The 21,693-nt window shown below is 36.3% G+C and overlaps 1 protein-coding gene and 1 long non-coding RNA gene across 3 annotated transcripts in view; one reads left to right on the top strand and one right to left on the bottom strand.

The window, feature by feature from the left end:
• The first annotated feature begins 1,047 nt into the window (after positions 1-1,047).
• LOC128664187 (uncharacterized) overlaps positions 1,048-21,693 on the top strand; it is a 100,781-nt gene continuing 80,135 nt past the window's right edge. The window contains exon 1 of one of the 2 annotated variants that reach the window (XR_008402930.1): positions 1,048-1,212. This is a non-coding gene — a long non-coding RNA (uncharacterized LOC128664187). The remainder of the gene's footprint in view (positions 1,213-21,693) is intronic. The other variant, XR_008402929.1, reaches the window with a different exon arrangement.
• The window catches only part of LOC128664186 (aldo-keto reductase family 1 member C1), a 105,032-nt gene continuing 98,235 nt past the window's right edge, over positions 14,897-21,693 (bottom strand). The window contains exons 8-9 of the mRNA XM_053718950.1: positions 20,138-20,220; positions 14,897-17,363 (exon numbers count right to left, since the gene is read on the bottom strand). Coding sequence (XP_053574925.1) covers positions 17,321-17,363; positions 20,138-20,220 — 126 coding nt within the window. The 3' untranslated portion in view covers positions 14,897-17,320. The remainder of the gene's footprint in view (positions 17,364-20,137; positions 20,221-21,693) is intronic.

Consider the following 21,693-nt stretch of genomic DNA (forward strand, 5'->3'; position numbering starts at 1 on the left):
GACATCAGTGGGAAACAGGAGATTCGTTTGAATTAAATTCTGCTTGGCACCATACTTTGAAATTACAAGATCGCCATGATTTGGCACTACTCAGAAACTTGATGGCGCAGGTTCCCAATGCTGGATATGAAACACATTGGGAAAATTCTCTCATACTTAGCTCTGGATGCCTGAGAGAGTCATCTTATCAGCCTCAACGTAAGCAAGTAGGGGTGGGATGAGTCTGGGTCACCGCTCTGATAATCTGCAGTAAGACGCTAAAAGGATGGCTCATAGCTTTTGATAGCTGCAGTAAAGTTGTGATTTTGGATGATCCTGCATACATGACACTTCGGGAGAACTCTTATTCTGGCATACTCTCACCCCATTTCCTTGCAGTAGATGGACGCCTATGCTGTGTTTGCATTTTTATTTTTTCATTTTTATTTATTTGTGTTTAATCTAAGAATGGTACTGTAATCCAGACTGTCTTATTTGAACCTTGCACGCTGGGACTCATACTAAAGTAACTGGAAACCAGCCTGAAAGCCTGCCGCAGTACACTGTTCAAGTTTCATAGAGGTTCTAAACTTTGGCCCTGTTGGCCACTTGTGTTGTTTTACTATGTTTGTTTGGTTTTTTTATTTTATTTTCTAATAGTATGTCTAAAAAGAAAGCATGCTTTATACCACACTTGGATTCCAATAGTTCTCGCAATAAGTTTACATTGTACAGGAGCCTCTAACCCCCCAACTCAATTTTTAACAACCAGGGCATAAGCAGATAGCGAATGTTCAATAATGCACAACTATATTTGATATCTAATATGCTATCTCTGATTGGTCACCTCTCTTATCGCAATTATATTAATTATGTACCCTGGCTTCATATAGTAATACTGTCGAGAGGGAAGGTTGTCCCCATCCCCCCTGGGGGATATCAATCCATTAGGCTAGATAATTTGTTAACACACAAGTACATTTCATTATTTGAATATTGGTAAAGTTTTTTTTTTTTTTAATGTGAAGAAGCTGCAGAAGGTCTTTGTTAAAGATCGTTAATCTATGAGGACCTCTGGTGGTTACTGTGGTATTACACTCCAATATAAAGTGAAAGTTCAGTTCTTGAGCAAAGTGAAACGATCTAGCAGCAGCTTATTACAAGAATGTACTCTTCCTAATATATACATGAAAACAAATGGGCTGCTGTGTTGGGGATATCCCTGTAGATAAGGTCAGTTGTACATTGGAACTTTATGGTTTTGCATGTATCTGTATCCTTACCCTGCTGTTAATGTATGTGTTTTCTCTTTCCTCTACAGAAACAAATACAATCATTTAATTGCCACACATAAACATTGCACTTACCTTTTTCAGGTTTATAAATGGTTTAATTTAATTTTCTTGTGTTAGTATTTGTACTTTCTCTCTACCGTTCCCTTCCTTAGGTGGATATGCTTTATATGTATTTTATTTTTATTTCGTGTCCCTTGTTGTTGCGCTTTACATCCGTCTGCACACTAACCCGGGAGCACTAAGATACTAAAGCTTGTCACATATGTTGCTCTCCTGGGCACATCAACTCATTCTAATCTATGCTCACTATACCTATTGGAAAGCATAACTAACCATAGTACACGGAGGTTGAAAGCATCTAGGGGCAGCTGCTGAACTAATTCATTGTTATGTATATCACCCTCTCTAGTGGTATATGCCGTATCTCTCTGCCTCTGTGTTGTTTATTTGAGTCGTCAGGTAATGAGATGCTGCCTATTGGTAGCACTTTGATTAGCACTAGATTCTGGCACCTAAAAATATGGTCATTGTTAACATTACTTTTATTAGTTGTATCCTTGAGAACTAAAAAGGTTATGCAACCTGAGGTCTCAACACACATACAAGCTCCTGCTTCGAATTACAATGAGACATATCTAATCATTTTAAGTAGCTCGTGCATATGCATATTCCACTTATATTTATCAAGAAACTATTAAGTAACCACATACATGCAATATTAAAGCAGCCACACTTTCCATATTGGGTCATTTGCGCAGTCAGTCTCCAGGTTGATGTTTACTAGAAGATATTTGCCTGCCAGTATAATTTAATTAAGGTTGAATAGTCAGTGTACTGATATTTCCTGTACATATCTAACTGGGGATTCTCTCCTATTACAGCAGCCGTCCGCATATTTCCTGAATCTAATAGGGTTCTGTCCTGTTTTTGTTTAGTTTATTTGTGTAGATTAGATGTTATATGTTATTGTTTTGTTATGTGTTGTGTTATTAGTCTTGGTTTGTGTTAATATTATAAAACTAAGAGGTACGGGTGCAATGTGAGATAATGATCAACTAATTTTGCTATGACTTTTATGGCAGGGATTATTCTATATTATATCATGGCTTTAATCTTCAACGTGTAGAATACATGTGTACTATGCTCTATGAAAAGAAATTGCAGTCTCTTATTGCACTTGGTGATAACAATGGTACCACTGTTGATTTTGTATCTATATGTAAAATGTTATGCTTATCCCATAATATCGATTGTAATGTCGCTGTAACTCTACATGTCAGTGTATGCACCTGATCAATTGTACCTGTGCTTCTTCAATAAAAAGAATTAAAAAAAAAAAAAAAATATGAATAGATGAGAGTTACAATTAAGTCTTTAAAGAATTTAGCAAAGCACATAGAAGATGTCTTAGCTTTATAATACAACAAAATACTCTTCATTTATACCATAGTAAACGCTAATAATGTGCATTAAATTGGTGTTTTCTAATCACAAGATAATACAAACATTGTATGATTAACATCTAAACACTATTAGGCAAATTGGTTTCTCTGTTTGAAATATGGAAATCCATAATTATAATTATGTCCTACATGAGCAGTATATTACAAACCTTGTGACTTGGCTTTATATGTGAAAGTCACAGCATATATAGAGTCCAAGTTAATATCGCTCTGAATAACAGTTCATAATATCATGTTTTACTCACAATAATGATTTTTTGATATAATATCGCCATAATGCTTTTTACTAACAGGGATAATAATATGATATTGAGCAGAAGTAATAGAGAGTAAAACGGGGTAACACAATCCATCTCTCATAATCACTGTCACTCTGTACTCGATATCGGTACAAAAAGAATATTTCTTTAAATGGTGCACGCTAATATAGTAGATATAGATGAGTGATGTGAGCAAATCGCTACATTACCAGTTTATTCTGTAGGACAGTGCAACGCAGAACAACATATATAATATAGGTGAATCCTGATTGGGCACCGACATTGTATCCACAGCCATTCCGGAATAACCTATTATCGAAATGTGCCTGAGCCGTACAGCACTGGTGATTGGCCATAAGATGGGCATGTGCAATAACCGCGCTCCCATTGGCCACAGAGAAACAGAACTGGATTATTTAAAGCGTGTACAGCTTCACACTCGGCTTGTCATTTTCAAGAAAACACATTGAGAAAGGCCGCTACTCGGCTGAAACGCGTTTGTGTACTACTTTTAGCTGAAACTGCTATAAGTTTGGCTTTTTTGTTTTTAACAATAATTATCATATCGCTCCCACGCTTTGATATAGACTGCACGAGATTTTACAGGAACACTCAGCCATCCCTGGCACCTGAAGCCGGCGTATCCTGTTACCGGCCAGGAATACAGGGGGGTGTTTTGAGCTGTATCTTATCTCTGGGTGTTGCAGCCTGTTTTGTTAAAGCTATTTTTCTAGGGGCTTTATGTGTAATAATTATTTAGGTCTTAAATAGTGATTAATAAAGTAAAGTTTTTTTAACTGATTGATACTTACAGTAGTTGAATGATTTCAATACTATTACTATATATATAGGGAATGAGTGCTACTTAACCCCTTCTTGTCCCAAATTCCCCTCCCATAATTTTCATGTTACTATTTAAGGGTTAGCACCAGGGATTATTAGATTCCCTTTTTTCCCTATTATTACAGTCACAGTGCCAATTTTATATTTTCTTTTTTCACATTGTACGCCTGGTGGGTAAACTACCTTTTCCTATTATTGTGCACGTGACCATTTATTGTAATCACTATACATTCCATACAATGGCAACCTTTAATTTAGGGGCAGAAATGCTCCAATGGTCTGAAGATATCACAAAATTGACAGTTGATTTACAATGTAAAAGCACTATAGATAATGCTAATGTGGGGGAATGGTTATTATCTCTAAAGAACTTGAAACGTATTCGCAAACGTCAGATTAAAAGACAATGGAACATAGGAATGAACATGGAACATTTACAATGATAACCAAGTAATACCTAGGGGTCTGAGACTCAAATTATTTCCAGCATTTCAAGATTTAAAACCCACGTTAAAATCTAAGTGGGAAGAGGCACTGACTGAATGCTCACTGAAACTTATAGGCTATCTTGTAGAGCATGAGAAAGATAAACTAAATGAACTAAATGAGGAAATAACTAAAATCGGGGAAGAATTAAAACAGTATGAATTAAAGGAAGAGTTCCAAAAGTCTTATACAAAAACAAAGGAAGAAGTTGACAGATTTGCAAAATACATTGCTAATAAAAAAGAAAAGAAAATAGAGAGGGACTTGACAGACTATGCTAATAAATCTGTGTATATGTGGAACATGAACAAATCCACTATCACAGATTCTGATTACTCTGATAAGGATTGTGATATTACAGATGGTGATAACTCAGAGGATGAGTTAAGACCTAAACCAATCCTTAAAAGAAGAATCACCCCTCATAACACTAATGGAGATATCCCTTTAGGCGGAGAACCCACAGAGGTAGGGGTAAACAAACCCAGAACAAGAAAGCAAGTCAAGTTCCACCAAAAACCACTCACCAAAAAGAAACAAACCAAAAAGAACTGAATATTATCAATCTTTCAGACAAAATTCTAACCGAAATACCAATTTCAGTTTTGAAAAAAGAATTGTCATTTGTTCCAACAGCCACACTAGACAAGTTTGAAACCATAAAAGACGTACACCTCTTTACACGTAAATTACTGCTCAAGAAATACTTTGCACCTAATAGAGAAATAGAAGGTTTAAATGCTGATGAAGCAACTACTATCAAAAACCTAATCTCTTTATTAGAGGATTCAGAAACTAATCCAAATGAGATAATAGAAAAGGATAATAAATGGCGTGAAATTTTAAAGACTAAATCTAGCTTTATACCACCAACAAGTACCTCTCACAATACCATTACATTCTTAGATTTAGTATGCAAGGATATACTAGCTATCTCTTCAGATATTGATAAATCACTGAATAATCTATCTGAACAAGAAAAACTTGCACTAAAATCAATAAACCAATGGACTGATGTCCAAATAAAACAGAGTGACAAAGGTGGGAATATTGTTATATGGCCTACTGAAATGTATATAGCTGAGGTCAAAAAACAACTCCATAATCCTAAAAACTATAAAAATCTCTTTGGGAATCCAACAGAAGACTTTCTTAAACAGTATAACAGATTAATTAAACAGGCGGCAGCAGATGGCACCATTGATAAAAAGGAATTTCAATACTTAGATGTCAAAATCCCCAAGATAGCAACATTCTATCTATTACCTAAAATCCACAAAAATCAAACATGCCCCCCAGGGAGACCCATTGTCTCTGGCATTGGGTCTTTAACGGAGAAGGCCTCTAAATATGTGGACGCGAGACTTAGGTACATTGTAGATTCATTGCCCTCCTACACAAAGGACACGATGCACATTCTCAATAAAATGAACACACTTACTATAACCCCTCAATCGATTCTCGTCACATGTGACGTGGAGTCACTTTACACAAGTATTGATAAACAATGGGGATGTAGAGCTGTTTCCCACTTTTTAACAAAGAATCAGACTTTATCCAACGAATCCAAACAATTCATTATGGATTTACTGGAATTCACTTTGGATCACAATTACTTTGTTTTTGATGGGAGATTTTATTTGCAGTTGTGTGGAACAGCAATGGGGACCTCCTGTGCCCCCACTTATGCAAATATATACCTGGGCTGGTGGGAAGAAACTGTAGTGTTCAATAGCAATCTCTTACAGTATACTAAACACATTACCCACTGGTCCAGGTATATAGACGACATTTTCTTTGTGTGGGAGGGATCAATAGAAATATATAATATATGTGAATCCTGATTGGGCACCGACATTGTATCCACAGCCATTCCGGAATAATCTATTATCGAAATGTGCCTGAGCAGTACAGCACTGGTGATTGGCCATAAGATGGGCGTGTGCAATAACCGCGCTCCCATTGGCCACAGAGAAACAGAACTGGATTATTTAAAGTGTGTACAGCTTCACACTCGGCTTGTCATTTTCAAGAAAACACATTGAGAAAGGCCTCTACTCGGCCGAAACGCGTTTGTGTACTACTTTTAGCTGAAACTGCTATAAGTTTGGCTTTTTTGTTTTTAACAATAATTATCATATCGCTCCCACGCTTTGATATAGACTGCACGAGATTTTACAGGAACACTCAGCCATCCCTGGCACCTGAAGCCGGCGTATCCTGTTACCGGCCAGGAATACAGGGGGGTGGTTTGAGCTGTATCTTATCTCTGGGTGTTGCAGCCTATTTTGTTAAAGCTATTTTTCTAGGGGCTTTATGTGTAATAATTATTTAGGTCTTAAATAGTGATTAATAAAGTAAAGTTTTTTAACTGATTGATACTTACAGTAGTTGAATGATTTCAATACTATTACTATATATATAGGGAATGAGTGCTACTTAACCCCTTCTTGTCCCAAATTCCCCTCCCATAATTTTCACATTTAGGTGGCAAGCCATAGAACAGGTACGAATCCCCCGAAGAGGTGGAGACAGAAATAAAGCACTGGGAAAACGAGAAATGTTCTGGGCGTTTAAGTTATAGACCAGAGTTCCCAGGGGACTCAATTCTGAATATGACCTTATTAATTATTGGAAATAGGCATTATGGGAAACATATACATATCACTCAGAGTTGTACAAATACTTATGATAGATATCATCTTCTAATTAATCTTGTAACTTTCTGTATACATCTATTGCATCTATATGTCTATATTTATACTGTGTATGTATACTATATATGTCATTTGCAAGATTTATCTGTCTTGCTCTTTACATACATTTCACAGAAATGGATATGGTATATATACATGCGTTTGAAGTGAATGTTTCCATAGTTAAATAATATACTTTAACAATGAGACGCGGGATAACTTACTAGTCCTCTAGTTCATTTCATTTCTCCTAGTATACTATAATAGATAGGTGCATGTCTAGGCAAATTATGTGTACATTTATCGGATTTTGCTCCATACAAATGATAGATATCAAACCTAAAAATACCCATGTAATTTTTTGTATATATCATTGTATTTATATGCCGTTATTTAAGCTGTGCATGATTATTATATATGTTATGTGCAAGATTTATCTGTCTTGATATTTTATATACATTTTACAGGATTGCATGTGGTATACTTACATGAGTTTGAAGTCACTATTTTTATATTTAAGTGTTATATGTTTAACGCTGTGACGTGGGATAACTTACACGTCCTCTTGTTTATTTCAGCTATCATATTTAAATAGATAGGTGCATGGTTAGGCATACTATGTGCATGTATATCTGATTTAGCTCTATGCTGATATTGACATATTGTATTATTGTTATACTATGTTCCACATCATTTTTATGAGTATATTGTTATATATTTTTACATATGCATATAAGGGACTATATCTACAATATAATATAATACAAGATATATCAGATCACAGGTTTAGACACAGGTAGCATAGGATCACTAAGGGTTAAAGGGACACTGAACACAGATGTTTACTTTTGTTATTCAGATAGAGCATGCAATTTTAAGTAACTTTCTAATTTTCTCCTATTATCAATTTTTCTTCATTCTCTTGCTATCTTTATTTGAAAAGAAGGCATCTAAACTTTTTTTTTGGCTCAGTACGCTGGGCATCACATTTTTATTGGGGGATGGATTTATACACCAAACAGCAAGAACAAACCAGGTTGTTCACCGAAAATGGGCAGGCATCTAAGCTTACATTCTTGCATTTCAAATAAAGATACCAAGAGAATGAAGAAAATTTGATAATAGGAGTAAATTAGAAAGTTGCTTAAAATGTCATGCTCTATCTGAATCATGGAAGAAAAAATTTGGGTTCAGTGACCCTTTAACTTTTAAGCACTCCGTTTAGACACACTCAAATTGGTTCATAAATGGCCAGTCAGTTTCTAGTATTGCTTTTAATTAGGTAACACAAGTGTTCTGTTTTAGTTATGATTACGGCACTTTAGCTGAAACATGTTAACACACAGTACTCTTGTGTTGTTTTACTGAGACTCACTGAGACCCTCCTGGAATCTTTCATCTTAAAGATATACATTGCCCAGGCACCCTGAGGTAAAGGGAGCTCGCAGACATTTCCCCAGCATTCGGAGTTTGCTACAGCAGAAGATTACGTTTTTCCAGATCTGTGATTGGTTACACAACAACCACGTGAGGGACACACCCCTTGGAGCACGCAACACCGCAGAGTGCAGCAGAGATAGCCCTCTGGAAGCCGGGGATCCGGCGAACTGAGCAGTCTGACTGAAGATCTTGAAGTTTATATATATATATATGTATAGATATATATATAGGAATATCTATTTCAAAGTACTTAGAACATATTCTGTTATGTGCAGAACATTGGAATACTGTGTATTTACAGTAAATACACAGTATAACACTTTATTAAATATGATTGTCGCATAAATATGCTTTAACATGTTTTCATCTACTTAACGGCAAAAGGCTCAAATGCCCATATATACAGTATATATATATATATATATATATATATATATATATATATATATATATATATATATATCATATCTAAACATGTATATGTAATTATGTCTAGGTTAAAACCCTTTTTTCTAACACCTGAGATCTCATAAATTTGAGTCTTTATAACTAATGTGTGCACTTTTTTAGATAGTGTTATTATAGGTGAGCTGCCACACTGTAACTTAGGTTACCTTCTCTGCTAGAACCAATTTGGGACAGTAATAAAGTGTGCAGGCAATGGCTGTGTTGAACATACGTGTTCTGCTCTTCCATTTCAATCAAGATCTAAAAAGCTTAAAATATAAGAAATAACATTTTTGGGTACAGTGTCCCTTTAAACTTTCAGAAAGGTTTACAGGAAAAGGGGAAAAATACATAATGAAAGTATATTGCAGAGGTTTTTCTTCTATATATATGATTTATCATTAAATATTACAATCTCAAAGTGTTTAATGTCCCTTTTAAAATGTTGATTGTTGTCATAGAAATGTTAAGATCAATATTCAAATGCAGATATTTATACTTTAGAAGCATTCAAATGGTAAAAACATAATTCAATAAGGACAATAGTTCTACCATTCAAAGTTAAACCCCAGGAGGAACAGTGCCAGTCTCATTGAAATCATATACACTTGGAAATGAAGCTTCTAGAGCAGGTTTGCTGGTGGTTTGTGTAGGCAGGGAAGTCAAGTCACATTCTCTTGGAAAATGTTATGGATGTCTTTTAGCCGAATATTTTTAAATTATGTATTTCAATCCCCCAAAGTGCCTGTTTCATATGTGAGCTATAGCAGACTCATACAAAACGACAAAGGGGTCTATACATTTTAAACAGTGCACCGAGGTTGCTATTAGTTTTTGTGAATGCTTCTCAGTAAACAGTTTTTATTTATTTGAGATATATAGTGTATATATATATATATATATATATATATATATATATATATATATATATATATATATATATATATATATATATATATATACAGGAAGCCCTCAGTTTACGTCGGGGTTAGGTTCCAGAAGGAATGGTTGTAAATCGAAACCGTTGTAAATTGAAACCCAGTTTATAATGTAAGTCAATTGGAAGTGAGGGAGATAGGTTCCAGGCCCCTCTCAAAATTGTCATAAGTAACACCTAATACATTATTTTTAAAAGTTTTGAAATGAAGACTTTAAATGCTAACAGCATTATAAACCTAATAAAATAATCACACAACACAGAATATATAATTAAACTAAGTTAAATTAACAAAAACACTTGCTAAACAGCATTATAAACCTAATAAAATAATCACACAACACAGACTTCACTTGCATTTTTCTGCAAACAGTTATTTCTATGCATTCCAATCTGGACTGATTTATAGACAGGAAGATCTTGTTTCTTTGAAATCTGCTCGATAGCTCAAGTCTGGTTAAACTGATTATTTCAGCTTGCTTGGCTTTGCTGCAACACAAGCGGACAGCTCTACCTACTGGCTATTTTAATAAATGCACTGCTTTTCAATGCTTTTCAATAGCAGTCACATGACTGGAAAAAAAGGTTGTTATTCTGAAACGGTGTAAATTGAACCATTGTAAAATGAGGGTCACCTGTATATATATATTTATGTCACAGGGTAAAATCAGATATCGGGTAATTTTAGGATTACCCGGGTAAAACTGACATTACCCCATCGGCTGTGGGTAAAGCCCAATGTAAGATCATACATTTGGCTTTACCCGGGTAATCCTAGGATTACCCAAACGCTTCTGGATAAGGCCCATCTACACTATTTTTTTGCCTCTGCCTGGTGGGTTAAAGGAGGGTATCCACCGCAAGTGAATGTCGAACCCCCCAGGCGAAGTCAAAAAAGATAGTGAATATGGGGAATTACAGTGCACAGTATATATGTGTGATTTGCAAGAACTATTGTCTTCAAAGGACGAAAATAGTGCTGTGATTAGCTTTATCCAGAAGTGTTTGAGTAATCCTAGGATTACCCGGGTAAAGCCTAATGTATGATCTTACATCGCACTTTACCCACTGGGTAATGTCAGTTTTACCCGGGCAATCCTAGAAATACCCGATATCTGACTTTACCCGCAACATATATATATATCCTTAGAGGGCCCGGAGATCATAAGTTTTTATAGTGGCATTTTGTCAACCCCCCACTGATTTGTAATATATTGTAACATTATAGCACAGAAGACATCTGGTCACTTTCTGTCTCCCTGATATTAGTGATCAAGCAAGTAAATCAGTAATTTTATGTTTCTGATGTCACTTTTCACTCCCAATAACAAAGGTAGAGACAAAATAAAGTTCCACCTCACTATACTTCAGTAATTTATAGCGCTTCCAGGGCGGCAGTATTCTTGAGGATTGCCATCGATATAACTGCTATTCTAACCAATTGTTCTCTAATAATTTGCCATTCTCAGTCATTAGTGATGTTGCGAATAGTTCCCGGCGAACATAGCATGTTCGCGTTCGCCGCGGACGGTGAGCATATGTAATGTTCGGTCCGCCCCCTATTCCTCATCATTGAGTAAACTTTGACCCTGTACCTCACAGTCAGAAGACACATTACAGCCAATCAGCAGCAGAACCTCCCTCCCAGACCCTCCCACCTCCTGGACAGCATCAATTTTAGATTCATTCGGAAGCTGCATTCTTAGTGAGAGGAGGGACAGTGTAGCTGCTGCTGATTTAATAGGGAAATCGATAGCTAGGCTAGTGTATTCAGTGTCCACTATAGTACTGAAGGACTCATCTGATCTCTGCTGTAAGGACAGCACCCCAAAAAGCCCTTTTTAGGGCTAGAACATCAGTCTGCTTTTTTTTTCTTTTTTTTCTGTGTAATCTAATTGCAGTTGCCTGCCTGCCAGCGTGTGTGTCAGGCTCACAGCGTATACTGTGCCCACTTGCCCAGTGCCAGCACTCATATCTGGTGTAACAGTAGTGTACATTTAAAAAAACAACACTTTTTTGACTGTGAAATAATAGCAGACAGCTGCCAGTACCCAAGATGGCCGCCAATAAGGCAGATGGGGAGGGTTAGAGAGCTGTTTTGGGGGGATCAGGGAGGTTGGGGGCTAAGGGGGGATGCTACACCACAGCATATGTAAATATGCTTAAAAAAATAAAAATTTAAAAACCTTTCATTTTAGTACTGCCAGACTTTCTGCCAGTATTTAAGATGGCAGGGACAATTGTGGGGTGGGGGAGGGAAGGGAGCTGTTTGGGAGGGATCAGGGGGTCTGATGTGTCAGATGAGAGGCTGATCTCTACACTAAAGCTAAAATTAACCCTGCAAGCTCCCTACAAACTACCTAATTAACCCCTTCACTGATAGCCATAATACACATGTGATGCGCAGCAGCATTTAGCGGCCTTGTAATTACCAGAAAGCGACGCCAAAGTCATATATGTCTGCTATTTCTGAACAAAGGGGATCCCAGACAAGCATTTACAACCATTTGTACCATAATTGCACAAGCTGTTTGCAAATAATTTCAGTGAGAAACCTAAAATTGCAAAAAAAAATAAGTTTTTTTTAAATTTGATCGCATTTGGCGGTGAAATGGTGGCATGAAATATACCGAAATGGGCCTAGATCAATACTTTGGGTTGTCTACTACACTACACTTAAGCTAAAATTATCTCTACAAGCTCCCTACATGCTCCCTAATTAACCCCTTCACTGCTGGGCATAAAACACGTTTGGTGCGCAGTGGCATTTAGCAGCCTTCTAATTACCAAAAAAGCAACGCCAAAGCCATATAAGTCTGCTATTTCTGAACAAAGGGGATCCCAGAGAAGCATTTACAACCATTTATGCCATAATTGCATAAGTTGTTTGTAAATAATTTCTGTGAGAAACCTAAAGTTTGTGAAAAAGTGAACAATTGTTTTTTATTTGATCGCATTTGGCGGTGAAATGGTGGCATGAAATATACCAAAATGGGCCTAGCTCAATACTTTGGGTGTCTACTACACTTAACTCTACAAGCTCCCTACATGCTCCCTAATTAACCCCTTCACTGCTGGGCATAAAACACGTGTGGTGCGCAGTGGCATTTAGCAACCTTCTAATTACCAAAAAGCAACGCCAAAGCCATATAAGTCTGCTATAATGGCATGTCTGGCACACAGTGTTGGGGCAAGGGTCCATCTGACCACTGATACCTGGTCTGCAAAGCATGGTCAGGGCAGGTATATCACCTACACTGCGCACTGTGAAGCGGGCGTAACCCTTACACTACCTGATCGATACAACATCATACCTGATGTTTTAAAGCACGTTATTCCAAACAATTTAGGAATGTTAGGTGATTTATGCCCTTTATGGATTAAAACCAGACTCTGCATCAACTATGTAATTTTCCATGGGAGTTTTGCCATGGATCCCCCTCCGGCATGCCACAGTCCAGGTGTTAGTCCCCTTGAAACAACTTTTCCATCACTATTGTGGCCAGAAAGAGTCCCTGTGGGTTTTAAAATTCGCCTGCCTATTGAAGTCTATGGTGGTTCGCCCGGTTCGCAAACTTTTGCGGAAGTTCGCGTTCGCCGTTCGCGAACCCAAATTTTTATGTTCGCGACATCACTATCAGTTATCATATTATCTATTTTAGACTGATTTAGAATAAACGCAAGTGTCTATTTATACAATTATTCTTTTTCAACCCTGCAAAATAAAATTGAAACGGACCATGACGTTTTAAAATCTCTTTATTATGTATGAATTCATTAATCCTTGCATGCAAAAGATTTATAGACCAACATAAAAAGTTCTGTTTTTAAAAATGAATTTTGTTAGTTACAATCTAATTATCTTTTGGTTTTAAACCAATTTACTTGCACATTACTTGCAACATAAAAGAAAAGAAAATGTGCGCAACATGCATATGTGACAATATATTTGTGAAATGCAATAGCAATGATATGTGGTACATTGACAAAAATCACATCAAGCTGAATATGCCTGTGCACTACACATGATTCCTCTTTTTATATATATTTCAAACATGAAAAGTTCCCCAAACTCAAGGAAGGTCACTCCTGGACCTATAAAACCAATTTATTTTTTTATACCTTGCAAACACCTAGGGGCATATTTATTAAGCTCTGTATGGAGCTTGATGCCCCGTGTTTCCGGCGAGCCTTCAGAAATTATGAAGCAGCGGTCTAAAGACCGCTGCTCCATAACTTGTCCATCTGCTCTGAGGCGGCGGACAGAAATCAACCCGATCGAATACGATCAGATTGATTGACACCCCCTGCTAGTGGCCGTAAATCTGCAGGGGGCGGCATTGCACCAGCAGTTCACAAGAACTGCTGGTGCACTGATAAATGCCAACAGCGTATGCTGTCGGCATTTATCAATGGGCAGCGAACATGATACGCTACTTCATATCATGTCCGCTCGCACATTGTTAAATATGCCCTCTAGCGTCAAAATCAAATGTTCATCATTTAGAGTATTTTTTTCTTTCCACATTACTTCTGTTATCTAGTTTGCTTTGTTTTCTTGGTATACTTTGTTAAAAAGCAAACATCGCTCAACTCAAGAGGATCAATGTTTTACCGGGAGCAAGTTGCTGATTGGTGGCTATACATATATGCCTTTTTTCATTGGCTCTGTGTTCTGCTGTCTTCCAGCAGTGCATTGCTGCTTCTTCAAGAAATAATGCCAAAAGAGAAAGTTTTTAAACTGATATGCTCTCTCAGAACTATGAAAGAAAAATTTGTGTTTTCAACTTTTCATGTCCCTTGAATTTTGAGTCTATTTGTGAATATAGCTTAGAGCTTAGCCCGCAAGTTTTATTTTAGACACCTTCCAGATACAAAACGCATATTGTAAACTACTCATGTAACATTATTAAAGTTGTTCCAAATTGAAATACTGTAAACAAAGAAAATATTATTTATATATATATATATATATATATATATATATATATATATATATATATATATATATATATATATATATATGTACATATATATACTGTGTATACTGAATGTGTAAAGTGTTTTACATTGTAGCAAAGAAAGAAATTTGAGTCACATTGTTTATTCTCATGATGGCTCTGCATATGTGATCTCATTTAAAGTTTGCAATAAGATAAGGAATTGGTTATATACTTACCAGTTATAAAATTCATGCCCCTTGCTGTAGTTTAGGTAGATTTAGCATATTCTTTAGCAATTACAGTGAGGCCTCGGTTTACGAATTTAATTCGTTCTCCGGGTCGTTTCGTATTGCGAAAAATTCGTAAACCGAAACACGGTTTCCCATAGGAATGCATTGAAAATCAATTAATGCGTTCCGGAGGTCCGAAAAAATTCAAGTAAAGTGTCCAAAAAAGGCTCCAAAAGGCTCCAAAAGGCTTAACAACTTGCTGCAAATGGCTCCAATGTCTCCAAAAGGCTCCACAACTTGCTGCAAATGGCTCCAAAAGGCTTAACAACTTGCTGCAAATGGCTCCAAAAGGCTCAACAACTTGCTGCAAAATGGCTCCAAAACCTCTCCAACACCTCTACACTGGTACCCAAACTTCATTAATTCAATCATACTTGAGTATGCAGGGGGCACAGGGGCCACTGGTTTCGTATTGCGAAAAATATTCGTAAACCGAGGGGGGCAAACCGGCATTTTGTTTCGTATTGCGAAAAAAATTCGTAAACCGAGTCAAATTTTCTTCAAATTTCGATTTCGTAAACCGAAATTTCGTATACCGAGTCGTGCGTAAACCGGGGCCTCACTGTACTATTGTTTTATGACAACACAAGTTTACGTTCCACTATCACTTATATGTTATCTTATTAATATAGGTCCAGATTACAAGTGTAGCGGTATTTAAAGCATTGGAAATAGGTCAAGGTTTTACTCCCACCTACCTCCCATTCCTAGGCCTAGTATTTTTTTAAAGTATTTTTTTTAGTATTTGTGTAGAAGGCAGCTGGCAACGGTAATTGTTATAGCAAGTTACATTTTCAAATGTAGAATCATGTATTCATATCATGGTAGAAAAATATTTCATTGGGGGTCATTAGGCAGGATCGGTCTACCAGGCCACCAGCTGATTTCCTAGGGGGCCGGAGCAGCTGGGGCTGGCCAGCTTTCATGAAAGGGGGTGGTGAGGCTGGTGAAGTCATACAAATGTATCACCTCTCTTCTTTCCTCTTCTGAGCGATAAGTATTAAGGGTTTCTATTATCTAGTCAAAAGTGGCATACTGTTTTAAGTGTCTGTCTACTCCAGTTGACACTATAGATAATCATTTTCCCACTGTGAAAGGGAGCCATGGATTATATGCAGTTGTAGTGGGCCTATACAACAACATTCTGGCAATTACTTTTTTTTATTACAAACGGAGATAATTTAATTCTGAAAATTATTGGGGAAAGGAGTATCAAAGTTATCCCCTTGGGAAAAAAGGGGCTTGTGCATTCTACAAACTTAAAGGGACAGTCAACACCAAAATTGTTATTGTTTAAAAAGATAGATAACACCTTTACTACCCATTCCCCAGCTTTGCACAAACAAAATTGTTATATTAACCCCTTGAGTGCTAATGACGGTTTTGAGTTGTCGCAGAGTTTCCTACTCAGGTGCTAACGACGGCTCAGAGCCGTTGCTAGCACTCTCCCACCTTCAGGGAGATCTGGGGGCTCCTACCCACTCCTACCCCGGCGATCGGGCCTGTATAGTGACAGGCATCACCAGGACTTCACGTTTTGCCTGTTGATGTCACGCTCAATGATGTGATGACGTCACCGCACAACTTTATTAAAAAAAGACAATGACAAGTATAGGGATGTAGCCTGTATCTGAGGCATCTAAGCAGCTACAGACCCCCAAGACCCACCGTTGGAAAGGTAATCGCCTAAACCTTTCCAACGGTATAGGTCTTGGGGATCTGAAAAAAAAAAAAGTAAAAAAAAAATAATAATTTAAAAAAATTCAAAACCCCTCATATCAGCTTAGCACCCAAGTGGGAAAGTGCACAGCACTCAAAGGGTTAATATACTTTATGACAGTTTAGCCTCTAAATTTCTGCCTGTTTATTAGTCACTACTTATCACATGCTTTTTTATTAGCTTTTCCCAACAAGAGACTATTAATCCATGCGGGCCTTATAGATAACATTGTGCTCACACCTGTGGGTTGTGGCTGACAAAGCACTAATTGGCTAAAAGGCTAGTCAATAGATAAAAAAATAAAAAGCCATGTGATCAGGGGGCTGAGGTTAAAAGAATATGAATATAACCATGTTGGCTGTGCAAAACTGGGGAATGGGTCATAAAGGGATTATCTCTCTTTTTAAACAATACCAATATTTGAGTTGACTGTCCCTTTATTGAAAAATGGGACTGGTCTTCAACTTTTTTCCAGGGCTGCTTTTATTCCCAGTCCGGCCATGTATAGGATTGTATATTTCTCAGACTTCGTCTCTGAATGGATGTTGTGGATGATCTAAAAATCTGTAAAGAAACAGAAGAAAACTTCGATTATTTGAGATATGAGAATGTGAGTTCACAAAAATGTTTTTTAAGAAGCTATTAAAGATTATTATAGCAATAGGCCATAAACATTATTGAAATTAGCAAAGAAAAATCTCATTAATTAACTGAGTTTACCCGCACATACAGCATTCCTACAAAATCAAAAGCACTTAATAATATTAATCCTGTGCTATTGAAAACATTAGCAAATACAACAGCAAATTATTACAAACAAGTTAAAGGGACAATGAACTGTAGAATTGGTTCCCCCTTAATGTGATTCCAAAGATTTGTAATACCAGCTGCAAAGTATAACATTTATGTGTAATTGTTTCTTTAAAGGGACACTCAATCAAAATTAAACTTTCATTATTCAGATAGAGCATGCTATTTTAAACAACTTTCTAATTTACTTCAATTAACAAAATGTGCACAGTCTTTTTATATTTAAACTTTTTGAGTCACTAGCTCCTACTGAGCATGTGCAAGAATAAGTGTGTATGCATTTGTGAATGACTGATTTCTGTCACATGGTACGTGTATGCATTTGTTATTGGCTGATGGCTGTCACATGGTACAGGGGGAGTGGAAAAAGACATAACTTTTAAAATTGTCAGAATAAAAATCTACTATTCATTTGAAGTTCAGACTGTGCTATTGCATTGTCTTGTTATCTTGCATTTGTTGATTATGCAAATCTACAGTGTTGACTAATAGCCATCTGTACTCTTTTGTAACTATAAACCATTAAAATTGACTGAGCTTGTAGGCAGAACAGAACATGTTATCTTATAACTCTGTATAAACTCTAAGTAAACACAGAGGCTTCCTTATCATATCTCTGTCTGAGATAACAATTGAAAATTAACATTTGGTACCTATTTCTCCCACCCCCTACTGGGAATGTGATTTCTCCTGAATTGAAAGTAAACTGTTTTCGCTTGCGTGCTAAGCCGATGAGCGCAAAAAGCCAAATTTAGAATCTGGCAATAGCATATTCTCATGTGCGCTAACCTAACATAAAAATATTAATATTAAACATTCTAATGTTCTTCATATAGCATAATATGCTTTATTTCTTCATAAATATATTTCTATATATATATGATGTTTTTTTGTATTATATATATATATATATATATATACCTATAAATTTAAATTCTAATTATCCTTTTCTATTGGATTATTAGAATTTAAATTTAAAAACATTCTTGCTATTGGCTGATTAAAATCAGCCAATAGGGATTGCTTGATTTAAAATCAGCCAATCAGGATTAAGTTGTACCCATAGGGGTTCCACGCTTCCAGAATTTCAGTGTGCGGCGGGAACCACATGAAGAAAAGGCCTTGTAGAAGATAGATGAAGAAAAGAAGATGCGGCCCGGGGCCAGCAACCAGAAAGTTAGGGCTTTTTTGGGGTGGGTTTTTTATTTTTAAGAATAGTTTTTTTTTATTTTCATTTTTATTTTCTAGTATTGGTTTTTATAGGTTTTGTTATTTACTTGTATTGTAGAGATGGGTTTTGTAATTGTTTTTAAATATAAAAGAGCTGAAATCCCTTTACCGCAATGTCCCACAAAAGGCCCTGTTAGCGTTTGGGTGGGTTTTTTATTTTATGGGGCATATAGATTAGTATTAGATATAATTGTGTTTTTTATTTATTTTGGATACTATAGTTTATTTTTTTTTTGTAACAGATTTTTTTATTTTATTGTAACTTAGATTTTTTTTGTAACGTGTTTATGGCTGGTAATTCATTACTAGGTGCCCTCACTGTTTTATTTGTTTCACTGAGACATGTGTGTGTGTGCCCACCTTGCGTCTGTGACAGGAGCGAGCTGCACTTAGTGCTATGGCACGGTCGGGCCGGGCTGTGACTATACAGCTGGCCCGATGCGCTGACTAAATATAACAGACCCGCTCAGCAGAGAGCGGGTCTGTGAAACAGCGTTTGTTTTTTTAAATTAATAATGTACAATTATGTTTTATAATGTTTGGCTAATATAATGTTATATAATTCTGCACTATGTGCAGAATTATATAACATTATTTTTAAGGTTTACTGTCCCTTTAAATGTCTTTTCTGTAGCTTAAAGGGATATTCCAGCCAAAATTGGAAACCACATGGCTGCATTTCGGCATTGAACAGAAGCAATTTTGTAATATACATGCATTAGCAAAAATGCTTCTAATAAAAGCTATAGCTGTTTCAAAAGTGTATTTAGGTATGCACCGTGCACCAGCATTTTAAACACAGCACTTGCTCAGAGAGTTAAAGGTGCTTGTACCATCTGTTAATGACTCAATTTGTTCATTCTGGACATCATACAAGCCCCAGTGAGGATCTGAGCAGCTGCAATATTTAAAATGTGGGTGCAGTAACAATATCTAGCTATGCTTCACATGAACTTGCAGATAAAAATGTTAACACTAAATCAGTGATAACTTTTACTAGAAGCAATTTTTGCTAATATATGTATATTGCAAATATGTTTCTATTCAAAGATGTAATTAATCTATGTGCATTTATAGTTTGACTGGAATGTCCCTTTAATACTAATCAAGCCATCATGAACTTCTAAATTAAAATGCTAGAATTAAATCTGGAGTCCTATCGTAGGAGTAGCAAATGACCAATGAGCCCACTAAGCTATCCCAGCAGCTTACAGACTCTTGCTGGGTGACATAAAAGGTTTGAATTTCACATATGTTTAACTGTGTTAGAAAACGTATATGATTCATGAAAATCTTACTCTGGGAATAACATATAACGCAGATTTCTGTTCAGTCCATCAATAGTTTCCATGTCTTCTTGAGGCAATTGAAAGTCAAAGACCTGCAAAAACATACTGTATTATTGCTCAATAAGCAATTTTAACAAAGCAACACAATGACAGATTACAGAAAAACTCATACCTTACCAAAGGCAGAAACAGTGGTGGATCTAGTCGATGGTGCTGTAGCTATTATTAAAGTACCTCAAAGATCAAAGTGATTTAAATCATTATAATTCTATAAATCCTTGCTTTATCTGACCAGTGTTTCATCCAGCTCTCAGCCAGACTATGCTGCCACAACGTAGACTCTCTGAGCAAGGGATAGTAAAGTTACATAAATGATAAAATTAAACTTTCAATATTCAGATATGGTTCCCAAATTGTCAGTGTTCTTCTAGTACCAGATGTGCCTATCCCCCTTGTTATGATTTGTTCAGACTTATCTTCTTTCCACGAGAGCATACTGAAGTATGCTCAGGATTGTGCAGGAGTCTTGAGCTTAATATGGAGGCAATGGGCCAATTTATCACGGCTCAAATGGGGCCGTATACCCCTGTTTCCGCGCTAGCCTTAAGGCTTGCCGGAAATAGAAGTTAAGACCGCTGCTCCTTAACTCGAACGCCACCTCTGAGGAGGTGTACAGCAATCAGCCCGATTGCATACAATCGGTTGATTGACACCCCCTGCTAGTGGCCACAAATCTGCAGGGGGTAGCAGATTAGCGTATGCTGTCGGCATTTATCAATGCCTGGCGGACATGATCGATACAGCGGATCATATCCGCCAGACAAATGATAAATCGCCACCATTGTGTGCCATAAAAGTTGAATGTAAATGCGTTACATTTAACACACATAGGGTTTGCACAACTGAAGACCTCATGTAAAGGGTTAGGGATTAAAAAAAAAAAAAAGATGCACCAAACGCAACATAAATACTTTAAAATATACTGTTACACTCATATAAACACTATCTGGTAAATGTATTCATATAAATATTAATAAAAAGTTTTTATTTATTTATTTTATATTTCCATAACGCCGTAAGATGACTCATTCTTCATTTACACTAACCAAATAGATATATAGGTCTTCAGTCATGCATCAAATTTGATTGCTCTCAAGCAAACACGTTTACTTTCATCTTTTGATGCCCATGCAAATTAAAGCTCCTGTGATATTCTGATATCGCTTGCACAAACGTTAGCGTGTCACTTGTATTCTAGCCCCAAGCCATATGATATAATGACTTATAAAGGAGTAAAAAGACAAATCAAAATGAACCAGAATAGAATAAACTAAGATTAATAAATAATAATAGTAAAACTAGTAAATGAACTGTATATTTTATAATCCCAGGATAGTTACTAATTGTGGGCCTCTCTTTGTGATATTTAAAAAGGAGTGATATTGAATAGGATTTTATTTTGTTTCTTATTTATTGTATTTTTTTTTTACCAATCATTAAATATAATTATCTATTGAAATATATTTTAAAGAAGTGTTTCACTCTCTGTTGCAATAAGTCCTGTA

This window comes from Bombina bombina, chromosome 6, assembly GCF_027579735.1.
Source record: "Bombina bombina isolate aBomBom1 chromosome 6, aBomBom1.pri, whole genome shotgun sequence".
Lineage (NCBI taxonomy): Eukaryota > Metazoa > Chordata > Amphibia > Anura > Bombinatoridae > Bombina > Bombina bombina.